The sequence below is a fragment of the Pristiophorus japonicus genome, chromosome 4 (genome assembly GCF_044704955.1).
Source record: "Pristiophorus japonicus isolate sPriJap1 chromosome 4, sPriJap1.hap1, whole genome shotgun sequence".
NCBI classification, from domain to species: Eukaryota; Metazoa; Chordata; class Chondrichthyes; family Pristiophoridae; genus Pristiophorus; species Pristiophorus japonicus.
This window is the reverse complement of record NC_091980.1, coordinates 76,209,684-76,226,230: the sequence shown is the minus strand read 5'-3', so window position 1 is coordinate 76,226,230 and position 16,547 is coordinate 76,209,684. Positions and strand designations below refer to the sequence as shown.

General features: G+C 42.3%; 1 protein-coding gene across 15 annotated transcripts in view; it reads right to left on the bottom strand.

Moving 5' to 3' along the window:
- The window catches only part of LOC139262968 (histone-lysine N-methyltransferase, H3 lysine-36 specific-like), a 281,574-nt gene that overhangs the window by 242,409 nt on the left and 22,618 nt on the right, over nucleotides 1-16,547 (bottom strand). For all 15 annotated transcript variants that reach the window (XR_011593007.1, XR_011593008.1, XM_070878367.1 and 12 more), the window contains one exon: nucleotides 14,780-15,483. Coding sequence is in view for 13 of the 15 variants with exons in the window: in XM_070878367.1 (XP_070734468.1) it covers nucleotides 14,780-15,466 (687 nt within the window). In the remaining 2 variants the exon portion in view is untranslated. The remainder of the gene's footprint in view (nucleotides 1-14,779; nucleotides 15,484-16,547) is intronic.

Genomic DNA, 16,547 nt, shown 5'->3' with positions numbered 1-16,547 from the left:
GGCATCAACAACTCTCTGCGGCAGGGAATTCCACAGGTTAACAACTCTGAGTGAAGAAGTTTCTCCTCATTTCAGTCCTAAGTGGCCTACCCCTTATCCTAAGACTATGTCCCCTGGTTCTGGACTACCCCAACATCGGAAACATTCTTTCCACATCTAACCTGTCCAGTCCCGTCAGAATCTTATACGTTTCTATGAGATCCCCTCATCCTTCTAAACTCCAGTGAATAAAGGCCCAGTTGATCCAGTCTCTCTTTATATGACATTCCAGGGATGGCTGGACTTTGTCTGGTGAACCTTCGCTGCACTCCTTCAATAGCAAGAACGTCCTTCCTCAGATTAGGAGACCAAAACTGAACACAATATTCCAGGTGAGGCCTCACTAAGGCCCTGTACAACTGCAGTAAGACCTCCCTGCTCCTATACTCAAATCCCCTAGCTATGAAGGCCAACATACCATTTGCCTTCTTCACCACGTGTTGTACCTGCATGCCAACCTTCAATGACTGATGAACCATGACACCCAGGTCTCGTTGCACCTCCCCTTTTCCTAATCTGTCACCATTCAGATAATATTCTGCCTTCCTGTTTATTCCACCAAAGTGGATAACCTCACATTATAGTGCATCTGCCATACATTTGTCCAAGTCACCCTGCAGCCTCTTAGCATCCTCCTCACAGCTCACACCGCCACCCAGTTTAGTGTCATCTGCAAACTTGGAGATATTACACTCTATTCCTTCATCCAAATCGTTAATGTATATTGTAAAAAGCTGGGGTCCCAGCACTGAGCCCTGCGGCACTCCAATAGTCACTGACTGCCATTCTGAAAAGGACCTGTTTATCCCGACTCGCTGCTTCCTATCTGCCAACCAGTTCTCTGTTCATCTCGAAGAATATTTGAAAAAATGAGAACACTTATAAAAACAGTAAACCATAAATTTTTTGTATCAGTAGTATGAACTGAATACGTTTTAGGGCTCTATTAGAAATAGGGGCAGGATTAGGCCATAAGGCCCCTCAAGCCTGCTCCACCATTCAATAAGATCACAGCTGAACTTCTACATCAAACCCACTTACCCACCCTAGCCCATGATTACCTTAGTGCCCAAGAATCTATCGATCAGTTTTGAATATACTCAACGACTGAGCAGCCACAGCTCTCTGGGGTGGAAAATTTCAAAGATTCATAACGCTCAGTGAAGAAATTATTCTTCATCTGTCCTAAGATGCTTATCCAAAGGGTGGATTGACATCACAAAAACAACACAATAATTCATAATAATGGGAGTGACCTTTTGGAGGATTTTTAAATTATGAATGGATTTGATAGGGTAGACAGAGAAGATGGGCAACATTTTTCCCTCAAAGATCAGGTGGGTTTGGAGCGTGGGGGCAGTTAAAATGGGATTCCCGACCTGATCCCGCCTACTTCTGGTTTTACCGGAGGCAAGTCGGGCGACCAACCGGCTCCCAGTTCGGCCACCTGAGGAAAAGAGTGTTCGAAGGCCAAGCTCATGGTCTACAGGGCTGTAGTAATACCCACCCTCCTGTATGGATCAGAGGCACGGACTATGTACAGAAGACACCTCAAGTCTGGAGATATATCATCAACGATGTCTCCGCAAGATCCTGCAAATCCCCCGAGAGGACAGACGCACCAACATTAGCATCCTCGACCAGGCCAACATCCCCAGCATTGAAGCACTGACCACACTTGATCAGCTCCGCTGGGCAGGCCACATTGTCCGCATGCCAGACACAAGACTCCAAAGCAAACGCTCTACTCGGAACTCCTACATGGCAAACGAGCCAAAGGTGGGCAGAGGAAATGTTACCAGGACACCCTCAAAGTCTCCCTGATAAAGTGCAACATCCCCACCGACACCTGGGAGTCCCTGACCAAAGACCACCCTAAGTGGAGGAAGTGCATCCGGGAGGGTGCTGAGCAGCTCGAGTCTCATCGCCGAGTGCATGTAGAAATCAAGCGTAGGCAGTGGAAAGAGCGTGCGGCAAACCTGTCCCACCCTCAATGACTATCTGTCCCATCTGTGACAAGGACTGTGGATCTCTTATTGGACTGTTCAGCCACCTAAGGACTAATTCTAAGAGTGGAAGCAAGTCTTCCTCGATTCCGAGGGACTGCCTATGATGACATAAGCACACCAGAATTGGAGCAGGAGTAGGCCATTCGGCCCTTAATGCCTGCTCCGCCATTCAATAAGACCCTGGCTGATCATCTTCCTCAACTCCACTTTCCTCCACTGTCCCCATATCGCTTGATTTCCTTAATACAGGTTGAACCTCCCTTATCCAAAACTCTCTTATCCGTACCCACCACTCGTCCAGAACCATTCCCGGGCACCGGGTGGCAAATGCGCAGAACTCCAACATGAACAAATTGAAGTCCTTCCTCGCTGTCGACTCCCGCAATCGCTGGCCTGATCCCGCAATCCACCCCACCCCACCCCCCTCCCATGATCTCTGTGTTGCACTCCCAGCCCCAATATCCCCTTGCTCAGTACCCAAGCTATCCAAATTTAACGTTACCACCCATCGTCCGGAAAAATCCCTTATTCAAAACAGGCCAGATGCCGAGGGTTCCGGATAAGGGAGGTTCAACCTGTATTCAAAAATCTATCGCTGTCCATATTGAATATACTCAAAGACTGAGCGTCCACCTCCCTCTGGGGAGGAGAATTCCAAAGATTCACAATCCGCTGAGTGGAAAAAGTGTCTCCTCATCTCAGTCCTAAATGGCCGAACCCTTATTCTGAGACTGTGACCCATGGTTCTAGACTCCCCAGCCAGAGGAAACATCCTCCCTGCATCTACCAAGTCAAGCCCTGTAAGAATTTTGTATGTTTCAATGAGATCACTTCTCATTCTTCTAAAGGCTAGAGAACGTAGGCCTAGTGTACTCAATGTGGCGAAGTCAGGGTGAGGGAGTGGCAAGAGTTCAGAGAGAGATGTGATGGAGCCCAGGAGGCGCAAGAATTCGGGGCCCAGAAGGGGCAAGGGCCCAGGGGTAGCACGGGCCAACCCACACTGCGATGTGTGTGTGCACTAGGTCCATGCAGCAGAGCTGCTCTCTAGTTGTCTTGGTTAACCCTTGCCACTGGACCAAGACCTAGCTCTGTGAAGCCCGTGTGGTGACTGGGATGCAACGGCCACCACACATCAAAAAAATCCACACAGACATCTTCCACCATTCAAGATGTAGTTCGGGATCCGGAATATTAGGTCCTTCATTGAAACACCTGTGAACTCATCCCTTTTCGGCATGGAAGCAAGTCATCCTCGTTTCAAGGGACTGCCTATGATGATGAAAGGATGAAGTAGTAGCAATATTGAACAGGATAAAATAAATAGAGGAGGTACTTAAAAGGTTGGTAGTACTCAAAGTAGAAAAGTCATTTGTTCCGGATGTGATGCATCCTAGGTTACTGAGGGAAGTAAGCGTAGAAATTACAGAGGCTCTAGCTACAGCCTTCCAATGCTCCTTAGATATGGAGGCGGTGCCAGAGGACTGGGGAATTGCAAATGTTTCACTTCTATTCAAGAAAAGGGAGAGGAATAACCCTGCAATTACAGGCCAGTCAACCTAATATTAGTGGTTTAGACACAGTGGCCCTGAAATTCGGTTGCATAACTGAGGAGTATGCCGTCGACCTCCAAATGAAATCCCCACTTACCTTGTGCGAAGCTCCAACCAACATGTTTTGAAATGCTGCAGAGTTGTGTGCAGCGTAGTGGCCCACGGATCCCAGGGGCACACTATTGTGCGTAAGCGTATCTGGGATCGCATGGGTCGGTGCTCCTTTCACTAGCCAATCAGGAAACATAGAAAGCCCCATGTATTATGTAGTTGTCATTTGTAAATTAAACGGTGGGATATATTTATTTGACCAGTACAGTACTTGGCTTTAAAAAGTACAGGGAATACTTTGGAGTAAATACAGTTATTTACTGGAAGACTCTGCAAGATTAAAAAATTAAAACAATCTCATCCCTCAAACAGAGCGTTTACAGCTGCCTGGTAGGCTCTTTTACGTGTTTTTAATTATTTACAATTTTCATTTCCTCACACCCCCCCACCGAAAACAGACTTCTGCTCCCATTTGCATCATCCGTAAAATTTTCCAGTATAATTGATGCGCAGTTGGTGGGCAATTAGCCTACCTTTTCACCAGCAATGAGGATTTGAAAGTCGCAGTGAATCATCTTTCTATTCGAAACTTGACAGATAGCAAGTTTGGGATTCAGCACATGCAGAAATCCCGAACTTAGTCAAATTCAAAGGCAGTATGCCAGCGTACTCAGAGTGCGCCGTCTTACCGACCATAAATTCAGGACCAATAATCTGGGACAAAATTAATTGCCACTTTGAAAAGTACAGGCTAATAAACAAAAGTCAGTATGGATTTGTTGAAAGTAAAAGCATGTTTGACTAACTTGATCGAATTCTTTAATACAGTAAACGAGAGGGTAGTATGGTTGATGTGTATATGGACTTTCAAAAGAAATTTGATAAAGTAGAAAAATTAATGCCCATGGAATTAAAGGGACAATGGCAGCATGGACACAAACTTGGCTAAGGAACACAAAGCAAAGAGTAGTGGCGAACAATTGTTTTTCCAGACTGGAAGGAAGTATACAGTGTAGTTTCCCCAGGGGTCAGCATTTGGACCACTGCTTTTTTTGATATATATTAATGACCTGGGTATACAGGGTACAAAGTTTGCAGACATAAATATATGGCAGATGAAATTTAACAGAAGTGTGAAGTGATATATTTTGATAGGAAGAATGAAAAGAGGCAATATAAACTAAATGATACAATTTTAAAGGGGGTGCAGAAACAAAGAGACCTGGGGATGTATGTTTGGGATGTATGCATGGCAGGACAAGCTGAGAAGGCTGCTAAAAAAGCATATGGGATCCTTGGCTTTAATAATAGAGGAATAGAGTACAAAAGCAAACAAGTTATTCTAAAACCTCTATAAACACTGGTTAGGCCTCAGCTGGAATATTGCGTTCAATTCTGGACATACTTTAGAAAGGATGTCAAGGCCTTAGAGAAGGTGCAGAAGAGATTCAGTTATGCGAGGAGACTGGAGAGGCTGGGATTGTTCAACCTTAGAAGAGAGAAGGTTAAAGGGAGATTTGATAGAGGTGTTCAAAATCATTAGCGGTTTTGAAAGAGCAAATTGGGAAAAACTGTTTCCAGTGGCAGAAGGGTCAGTAAACAGAGGACAAAGATTTAAAGTGATTGGCAAAAGAACCAGAGGCGACATGCGGAAACATTTTTTTTTTTTTAAATACAGCAAATTGTTATGATCTGGCCTACAAGTTTTCACTCAGTTGTTAAATAAGACATAACAGCATTCATTCTACATAGTTCCTTAAATGTAATTAAAAACACCAGAGGAAAATAAAAAACCCAAACTCTCAGCAATTGCTATGAACCACTGATTTGGGGGTTCTGGCTCAAATAATAAGTCATGTATCTAGGCAGGCTGTTCCCAGAAAACAATATTGGCACTACTACAAAAAGAACTTCACAAAACATAAGTACAAAAATATTTCCATTCATTTTTGTATTTGTTCTGTCACAAGAATGCCACGGCAGATAGTGCCTGACCATTAGCTCTGATTTGTGCATCATATAATTAGGCCCGAATTTTTTCTAAACTGGGCCTCCGTTTTTTTTTTATCCCCTCTCCCAAAAGATTGCAGGACCTGGGGAGTGAGGGGCAGTTGATAGTGCAGTTGTGTATTAAGTCGTGCATTATGTCTAGATGAGAATGGCTGGGTGATCTTTTTCTGTCCTTATTTGTATGCTAATACTTCAGGATTAATTTTAAACTAATACAGGGGAATACCATAACATATGCATACACATAATAAATTCTGCCATCCATATTTGTACACATTCCATTGCCACAAAAATTATATTGTTGTAGAACCAATCACACAATGCTGTTTTCTTTCAGATCTGACATCACTCTCAACTGTGCTACCCAGACTATCAGCTGAAAGAAGAATATAGCCAATAGTTCTGGTGAAAGGTTTTGTAATGTAAATCAGATTTAACAAATATTATCTGTACACTTTATGGAATAACAGATGGTAACAAGCAACTAAATCAACAATGGAGTCTCAAGTCTAATGAGATAAAAACTAAATCTTTGCTGTCATCAGAACTACCATATTCTCCTATTTTCTTCTCCCTCCCCTCTTCAGAGTTGCTCCCCTATATTACATGAAGATTTACTTAAGTAACTATAGTATTTATCTATCTGCAGTGGGTAAGGAAACATATCAATTTACTTTCCAACAAGCATTCAACAAAAGCAAATACTGAAACGTCCGAGAAGATCCACAACTTCTTTTCAAATTGCATGTGGAAATGTGCAATCCTCTCCCACTTCTACCTTGCAACAGCATAACTTCTGACTCACCATGAACAATGCCTCTTGAGATCTGTTACAATGCTTGAAAGCCACTCTTCTGGTCAGTATTATGCACTGGCTTGCAAGGGGCCAGTCACCAAAGGGATTATCTTGGACAGTAAAAAAAAATCTACAAGCTTGCAGTTCAGTTGACAGTAAGCAATTTAGAAAGTCATTGAAACCTGCAATATGCTACAAGCTTTGCAACACACATCGTGAACCTCAGATAGCACTGCCCACTGGTAGTCAGGACCTGACATAGAGGGGCCAAAATCACCCCTTTTAAAAGGTACATTACCACCTCTTGGGCTGGAATGCCATTCCGACCGGGGGCAAGTGGATAGTGCGACCGATGCAGAATTTCCCCCGGGCCAAAGAAACAGGTTTCCGCCACGCCTCGTGTGTCCACCCCACCCAGCGCTCAAACCCATTGTCGGCCGTGCGCCGACTCCTTTCCCGACCCATGGTGGGAAGCTTCCAGTGGCTGGGCAGTGCGTCCCTTAAAAGGGGAGGGCACACCGCCGCGGCCGGCATTTTGTTTTAATAGTTGCCCGACGCCCTTGAAGGAGGTCTCGCAGCATTCTAGATGGTTATTTAGGTGGAGCCCGGAAGTGCATTTCTACTTCTCCTGCCACCACATAAACAATTTAAAACACATCATTTCAGGGTCTCTACAGCTCTATCACCAGTAAAACTGGTCAGAGTGCAGTTCTGTCCTAAAAAGACAATCAGATCTGATGTATGTCACCCTGATTTGCATATTAAAATGGACCCATCATCTAAAACAGGCAGGCGTTCTCCACCCTGTGATTGTGGCAGCAGACTGAGCGCCAGACCCAATTTTGAGGCCATTACATCTGATCATAGCAATTTAAAATTGGCTCCTGTGACAGACAGCCCTCAGAAACTAGCTCACAGCAGGGAAGCCAGATATACTAACTCATGGTAGGTAGTGCTGAGATACTAACTAACGGCTCACATTAACTCTAAAATGACACCCTGAGATATATAATACAAGATCAGAATTAGGAGCAGGAATATGCCATTTGGCCCCTCGAGCTTGCTCCACCATTCAATATCATGGCTGATCTTCTACCTCAACTCCACTTTCCTGCACTATCCCCGTATCACTCAATTCCCTTAATATTCAAAAATCTATCGATCTCGGTCTAGAATCTACTCAACAACTGAGCAGCCACATCCCTCTGGGGTAGACAATTCCAAAGATTCACCCTGAGTGAAGAAATAACTCCTTATCTCAGTGCTAAGTGGCCAACCCCTTATTCTGAGACTGTGACCCCAGCTCTAGACTCCTCCCTGCATTTACACAGTCAAGCCCTGCAAGAATTTTGTATGTTTCATAAGAACATAAGAACATAAGAATTAGGAACAGGAGTCGGCCATCTAGCCCCTCGGGCCTGCTCAGCCATTCAATAAGATCATGGCTGATCTGGCCGTGGACTCAGCTCCACTTACCCGCCCTCTCCCCGTAACCCTCAATTCCCTTATTGGTTAAAAATCTATCTATCTGTGACTTGAATACATTCAATGAGCTAGCCTCAACTGCTTCCTTGGGCAGAGAATTCCATAGATTCACAACCCTCTGGGAGAAGAAATTCCTTCTCAACTCGGTTTTAAATTGGCTCCCCCGTATTTTGAGGCTGTGCCCCCTAGTTCTAGTCTCCCCGACCAGTGGAAACAACCTCTCTGCCTCTATCTTGTCTATCCCCTTCACGATTTTAAATGTTTCTATAAGATCACCCCTCATCCTTCTGAACTCCAACGAGTAAAGACCCAAGTCTACTCAATCTATCTCCGGAATCAGCCTAGTGAATCGTCTCTGTACCCCCTCCAAAGCCAGTATATCCTTCCTTAAGTAAGGTGACCAAAACTGCACGCAGTACTCCAGGTGCGGCCTTACCAATACCCTATACAGTTGCAGCAGGACCTCCCTGCTTTTATACTCCATTCCTCTCGCAATGAAGGCCAACATTCCATTCGCCTTCTTGATTACCTGCTGCACCTGCAAACCAACTTTTTGGGATTCATGCAAAAAAAAAAGGGCCTTGTAAATGTCTGGTGTGTCATCCAGGTCGGGTGGCACGGATAAATGTTTTATGTTTTGCAGGTAGACTCTAAAAGAGTTTCATGCACAAGGACCCCCAGGTCCCTCTGCACCGCAGCATGTTGTAATTTCTCCCCATTCAAATAATATTCCCTTTTACTGTTTTTTTTCCCCCAAGGTGGATGACCTCACACTTTCCGACATTGTATTCCATCTGCCAAACCTTAGCCCATTCGCTTAACCTATCCAAATCTCTTTGCAGCCTCTCTGTGCCCTCGACACAACCCGCTTTCCCACTAATCTTAGTGTCATCTGCAAATTTTGTTTATACCACACTCTGTCCCCTCTTCCAGGTCATCTATGTATATTGTAAACAGTTGTGGTCCCAGCACCAATCCCTGTGGCACACCACTAACCACCGATTTCCAACCCGAAAAGGACCCATTTATCCCGACTCTCTGCTTTCTGTTCGCCAGCCAATTCTCTATCCGTGCCAATACATTTCCTCTGACTCCGCGTACCTCTATCTTCTGCAGTAACCTTTTGTGTGGCACCTTATCGAATGCCTTTTGGAAATCTAAATACACCACATCCATCGGTACACCTCTATCCATCATGCTCATTATATCCTCAAAGAATTCCAGTAACTTAGTTAAACATGATTTCCCCTTCATGAATCCATGCTGCATCTGCTTGATTGCACTATTCCTATCTAGATGTCCCGCTATTTCTTCCTTAATGATAGTTTCAAGCATTTTCCGCACTACAGATGTTAAACTAACCGGCCTATAGTTACCTGCCTTTTGTCTGCCCCCTTTTTTTTTTAAAAAAAACAGAGGCGTTACATTAGCTGCTTTCCAATCCGCTGGTACCTCCCCAGAGTCCAGAGAATTTTGGTAAATTATAACGAATGCATCTGCTATAACTTACGTCATCTCTTTTAATACCCTGGGATGCATATCAGGACCAGGGGACTTGTCTACCTCGAGTCCCATAAGCCTGTCCAGCACTACCCCCCCCTAGTGATAGTGATTGTCTCAAGGTCCTCCCTTCCCATATTCCAGTGACCAGCAATTTTTGGCATGGTTTTTGTGTCTTCCACTGTGAAGACCGAAGCAAAATAATTGTTTAAGGTCTCAACAATTTCCACATTTTCCAATATTAAATCCCCTTTCTCATCTTCCAAGGGACCAACATTTACTTTAGTCACTCTTTTCCGTTTTATATATATCTGTAAAAGCTTTTACTATCTGTTTTTATGTTTTGCGCAAGTTTACCTTCGTAATCTATCTTTCCTTTCTTTATTGCTTTTTTAGTCATTCTTTGCTGTTGTTTAAAATTTTCCCACTAACTTGGCCACCTTATACGCATTGGTCTTTGATTTGATACTCTCCTTTATTTCCTTGGTTATCCACGGCTGGTTATCCCTTCTCTTACTGCCCTTCTTTGTCACTGGAATATATTTTTGTTGAGCACTATGAAAGAGCTCCTTAAAAGTCCTCCACTGTTCCTCAATTGTGCCACCGTTTAGTCTGTGTTTCCAGTCTACTTTAGCCAACTCTGCCCTCATCCCACTGTAGTCCCCTTTGTTTAAGCATAGTACGCTCGTTTCTGACACAAATTCCCCACCCTCAATCTGTATTGCAAATTCAACCATACTGTGATCACTCATTCCAAGAGGATCTTTTACTAGGAGATCATTTATTTTTCTTGTCTCATTACACAGGACCAGATCTAAGATAGCTTGCTCCCTTGTAGGTTCTGTTACATACTGCTCTCAGAAACAATCCCGTATGCATTCTATGAATTCCTCCTCCAGGCTACCCCGTGCGATTTGAGTTGACCAATCGATATGCATCACCTCTCATTCTTCTAAACTCTAGAGAATATAGGTCTAGTATACTCAATCTCTCCTCATAGGACAATCTCCCATCCCCAGGAATCAGTCTGGTGAACCTTCGTTGCACTCCCTCTATGGCAAGTATATCCTTCCTTCGGCAAAGAGACCAAAACTGTACACAATACTCCAGGTGTGGTCTCACCAGGACCCTATATAATTGCAGTAAGACATCTTTACTCTTATACTTAAATCCTCTTGTAATAAAGACCAACATACCATTTGCCTTCTTAATTGCGTGCTGTACTTGCGTGTTACTTTTCAGTGATTCATGTACAAGGACACCCAGGTCCCTCTGAGCACCAACATTCCCCAATCTCTCACCGTTTAAAAAATACTCTGCTTTTCTATTCTTCCTACCAAAGTGGATAACTCCACATTTCTTGACATTATATTCCATTTGCCATGTTCTTGCCCACTCACTTAGCCTGTCTATGTCCCCTTGAAGTCTCTCTGCTGCACCCTCGCATTCCCACCTAGCTTTGTATCATCAACAAAGTTGGATATATTAAATTTGGTCCCCTCATCCAAATCATTGATATAGGTTGTAAATAGCTGAGGCCCAAGCATTGATCCTTGTGGCACCCACTAGTTACAGCCTGCCAACCCAAAATGACCCGTTTATTCCTGCTCTCTATTTTCTGTCCGTTAACCAATCCTCAATCCTGGTATATTATCCTCAATCCCATGAGCCCTCATTTTGTTTAATAACCTCGTGTGGCACCTTATCGAATGCATTCTGAAAATCCAAATACACCACATCCACTGGTTCCCTCTTATCTATTCTACTAGTTATAATCTCAAAAAATGTTAACAGATTTGTCAAGCATGATTTTCCTTTCATAAATCCGTGTTGACTCTACCCAATCCGATTATTATTTTCAAAGTGTCCTGTGACCAAGTCCTTAATAATAGATTCTAGCATTTTTACTACTGACGTCAGGCTAATTGGTCTGTAGTTCCCAGTTTTCTCTCTCCCCCTCCTTTTTTTTTTAAATAGTGGGGTTACATTTGCTACCTTCCAAATCTGCAAGTACCATTCCAGAATCTATGGAATTTTGGAAGATGACAACCAATGCATCCACTATTTCTGTAGCCATCTCTTTCAAAGCTCTAGGATGTAGGCCATCAGATCCAGGGGATTTATCGACTTTCAGTCCAATTAATTTCTCCAGTACTACTTTTTTTTTTAAGAATACTAATTTCATTCAGTTCCTCATTCTCACTAGACCCTTGGTGATCCACTATCTCTGGCAAGTTTTTTGCGTCCTGTTCCGTGAAGACAGACACAAAGTATTTGTTTAATTTTTCTGTCATTTCCTTATTCCCCATTATAATTTCTCCCCCCTCAGCCTGTAAGGAACCCACATTTACTTTTGCTAATCTTTTCCTTTTTACATACCTATAGAAGAGCTTTTACAGTTTATTTTTATGTCTTTCTCTAGTTTACTCTCATATTCTATTTTCCCATTATCAATTTTTTGGTCCTTCTTTGCTGAATTCTAAAATCCTCCCAATCCTCAGGCTTACTATTCTTTTTGCCAACATTATAAGCCTCTTCCTTTGATCCAATACTATCTTTAAACTTCTCGTTAGCCACAGTTGGACCACTTTTCCTGTGGAATTTTTGTGCCTCAAAAAGGAATGTATATTTGTTGTAAATTATGTATTAATTCTTTAAATGCTAGCCATTGCCCATCTACCGTCATTCCTTTTAATGTAGTTTCCCAATCTACCTTAGCCAACTCACCCCTCAAACCCATGCAGTTTGCTTTGTTTAGATTTAAGACCCTAGTTTCAGATTTAACTAAATCATTTTCAAACTTAATATAAAATTCTATCATAATATGGTCACTCTTCATTACAAGGTTATTAATTAACCCTTTCTCATTGCACAACACTAGATATAAAATAGCCTGCTCCCTAATTGGTTCTTCAACATACGGATCGAGAAAACTATCTTGTATACATTCCATGAATTTGTCCTCATTATTATTTCAAATTTGGTTTGCCTAGTCTATATGTAGATTAAAGTCCTCCATGATTACTGTATTACTGTAATTTCTACAGTATTTCCTGATATATACACTGCCCTATGTTACAACTATTGTTTAGGGGCCTATAAACAAGTCCCACCAATGTTGTCTGCCCCTTGCTGTTTCTTAGCTTCACCCAAACTGAATCTACTTCTTGATTTTCAGAGCCAAGATCCTTTCTCTCTACTGTCTTTATCCCATCCTTTATCAGGGCTATCCCTCCTCCTTTTCCAATTTGCCTATCTTTTTTGAAAGTTAAGTATCCTGGAATATTTCGTTCCCAACTTTGCAACCACATCTCCGTAATGGCTATTAATTTCTATCTGCACTATTAATTCATCTATTTTGTTGCGAATTCTTTACGCATTCAAATAGTGCCTTTAGCTTTGACTTTTTTCTATTTTTCCCTGGTGTCACTTTAGTTACTGATGCCCTATTACCTTTGTTACTCTCTGTCCCTTCCTGACTGATGCTGTTTATTTTTACCCAAATCTCTGATTTACTCTAGAGCCTTGACATTTCTCTTATTGCTTTTAAATTTACTCTTTCCTGGATCCTCCCCCCCTCATTAGTTGAAAGCCCTATCTACCGCCCTAGTTATTCAATTCGCCAGGACACTGGTTCCAGTCCGGTTTAAGTGGTGCTCGCCCAACGGAACAGCTCCCTCTTTCCCCAGTACTGGTGCCAGTGCCCCACAAAACAAAACCTTTGCGTCCCACAACACTGTGCCACGCATTTAACCTTCTAATCGGATTGTCCCTATGCTAATCAGCGTGTGACTCAGGTAACAATCCAGAGATTAATACCTTTGAGGTTCTGCTTTTGAATTTGGACCCCAACTCGTCAAACTCTCTCAGCAGAACCTCATTCCTAGTTCTACCTATGTCGCTGGTTCCTACGTGGACCATGACAACTGGATCCTCCCCTTCCCACTCCGAGTTCTTCTCCAGCCACAAAGAGATGTCTTTAAGCCTCGCACTGGGCAGGCAAAACAATCTTCGGAACGCCTGGTCGCGGTTGCAGAGAACAGTATCTATCTCTCTGACCAAACGGTCCTCTACCACAACTACATTCCCTTTCACTTCCCCCACTTGAATGGCTTTCTGCACCATGGTGAGAGGAGGAGGGAGAGAGAGAGAGAGAGAGTGGAGAATACCAGTTCAAACTGTCACAGGACAGAGAGAGTGGAGAGCACTCGGAATATTAAATCATGTGACTGACAGAAGGCATCACATTCCTTACTGATCCTGAAAATATAGGCCTCACAGATGCATCCAATACCATTTATCTACTGCTTTACAAAACCTGCTCAAGACTTTTGTTCTTCCATCCCCAAAATGTTATTCCTATTTACTTACATAGCAAAATGTTTTCTTCACTGTACATACTTAAAATGCAAGTCCTTTATTCTTGTCTCTTTGTTCCCCAAAACTTACCCGCTCAATTATTTACACAATATTTTTCACTCCTTACTTTCAGCAGTGGAATTATAATTCTTGCTTGTACAGGTGAAATATTTTTTCACAAAGGGTTGTGAATGTCAAATGCATAACCGCAGATAGGTGACTGAAGCAGATGAATCTCAACATTTACAAATAGGTTAGATAGAAAGGGGGCATAAAGGGATATGCAAACTGAGCAGGCACATGGGATTAAGACAACTGCTTGCGTGGAGGACAGACACCAACACATTGCAATATGGAAGCAGGCCCAATTTCTTTACTATGGCCCAGACTAGAATCTAGCCATAATGTCCATGTTCATCATTAAAGCACCTCAAACACCTTCCTCTGACCCCAGCACAAACATCAAACAACAACTTGTATTTATATAGGATCTTTAACATGGAAAACCATCCCAACACATAAAATGGCCAACATTATTGGATCAGCATTTATATTTAATGGTTTAAACTGTATAAAATATTGTCCCCCAACTGCTTGAACCCAACATTTATTTATAACTTTCCTGCCTTGCTCATCACAGTACACTCTGGGTATGGGAGTTAAACAGGTGACAGGTGAAAGGTGAAAACTACAATTCTCAGGATGGACCTCTCCCTCATATTCACAGCAGGAGCTCAAATTCACCACCCCCTTTCTATGTAATTGCTATAGTACATGGATTGTCATGATGCACTCTGGCTTTCCTAATTTCACAGGAGCAGGGTGAAAACAGCTCATGTCATACAAGAAGCAACATTTGATTTAGTTTGCAAAAACAGCCAGTGCCTCTAAATGTATATTTAATGTACACCATATTAAATAGATTAAAAGAAATTCATCCAATCAAACCTAGGCTCTGTTTGTATATAAGCAACACTCACATTCTTTCTTCCTTCCACTGGAGCTGGGGGACAGAAGGCCATTGTGTTGTCCACTTTCTGTTCAAATTCATGGGAAGGACTGTATTTAACACTCTTCTTTCTCATTCTTTTTGCTCTGTGCATTACTGGCACTTCTACCTCTTTGATGACAGGAGGTTGCTCTTCAGAATCTTTCACATCCTCTGTTTCTACCTCACTGCAGATAGAGGACTCAAACATCATCTTTCCATTCATAACCATTTTAGTTATCTTTAACTTCAACTCTGGTGAACCATTCTGCGTAGAATCAGATTCTGGAGAAGTGTGACGGCCTCCGTCAATTGCACAATAGTCCGGGGTAGGAGAGCCCTCAGAGGATTCAGACCACTGTTTTGTCTCTGGGGGCTCAGAAAACCGAGTAGGAATCATGGAAGCTAGATCTTGAAGTTTGCGAAGTGGAATATAGGATGGTGCTGAAACATGTCCATTAAATGCAGGTTGTGCACCACCCTGAGAATCAGTGGAAAGCTCTACAGCACTTCTGTCCTGCAGATTACAGCGCTCTTCTCCACAAATACTCGGTCCTGTCCTGCAGCCTGTGCCATTACTCTCAGAAACATTGAAACCCAATGAATTTGAAAACTGTTGCGGATTAGCAAAAGGCAAAGCGCTGCCCACATTCAATTCATAGTCACAGGCATGATCCATCTTGCCCTAGTGTCACCCTAAGAGAGAAGAAAAAGCAACTGGTTATAGAACTGTCAAACTTAAAAACCTTTAATGTTGAAGATATCAGTGGACATAGAACAATTCTTACCAAGTCTCTATACAAGGTTATTTCAAAGTCAGATTTGACACTAAGATGACTCTATACCATCACAAACACCATATTGTGACAAGAAATTGTGTAAATTAATGCAAGAAACAGCTCAAAAGGGCAATTCTTGCATTTCTAAAGTCATGCTGTGGCAACAAGTCACAAAGTACTATTTCCAGGCTCACTGGACAATGAAGATATAATAAATTACGAGATTAATATTTAGTTTTCTTAATCTCAGACTTTCCCACAATTGTGTTCTCTCTCTGGCAAAATTATATAAATTGGATTATTACATATGCATTAATGAAACCCAACAGTATTGTCAATTCCGCAACAAATGTTTCAAACCCCAGTACATAATTACAGAATGTTGTAAATTACTTTGTCCTTTATGGGTCAAAATTTGGAAAGAAAAACAGTATCATAAAGGTGACACTTAACAACACAGTGCCCATCGCATAACTCTCAAATAACTTCTTTCAACAACCAAAATCCAACAAAACACAGTCTGTGTTTCTTAAGATGCAACAGATCCCAATCATAAATTTTCCCAACTATCTTCCTTAAAGACATTGGCCCTGAAATTCCGGCCTCCCCGGTCCGTACGGAGTTCCTCCAGACCCGGGAAGGCATCAGAAATGCCGGCTTCCAATGTGCAAATGCGCATGCGCTGGAAACCGGCATTTCCGATCGGTCAAATTTCTGGCTTGACAGATCGTAGCCAGATTGGGAGCGAGGACACTTGTAAGTAAGTGTAAATTTCCGATATTTACGCTTACAAATGTCCTCAAAGATTTTGCGCCTGAAAAAGCAGGCACATAGCCTACTTTTACAGGCGCAAGTGTTTTAAAAATAGTTATTAAAACATATATTATTAAAAACCCTCCCCACAACTAAGTTTATTTTAAAAAACATTTTTTTTTTAAATCAGGAAATTATTTTTAAGACATTAATAACTTTAATTTAAAT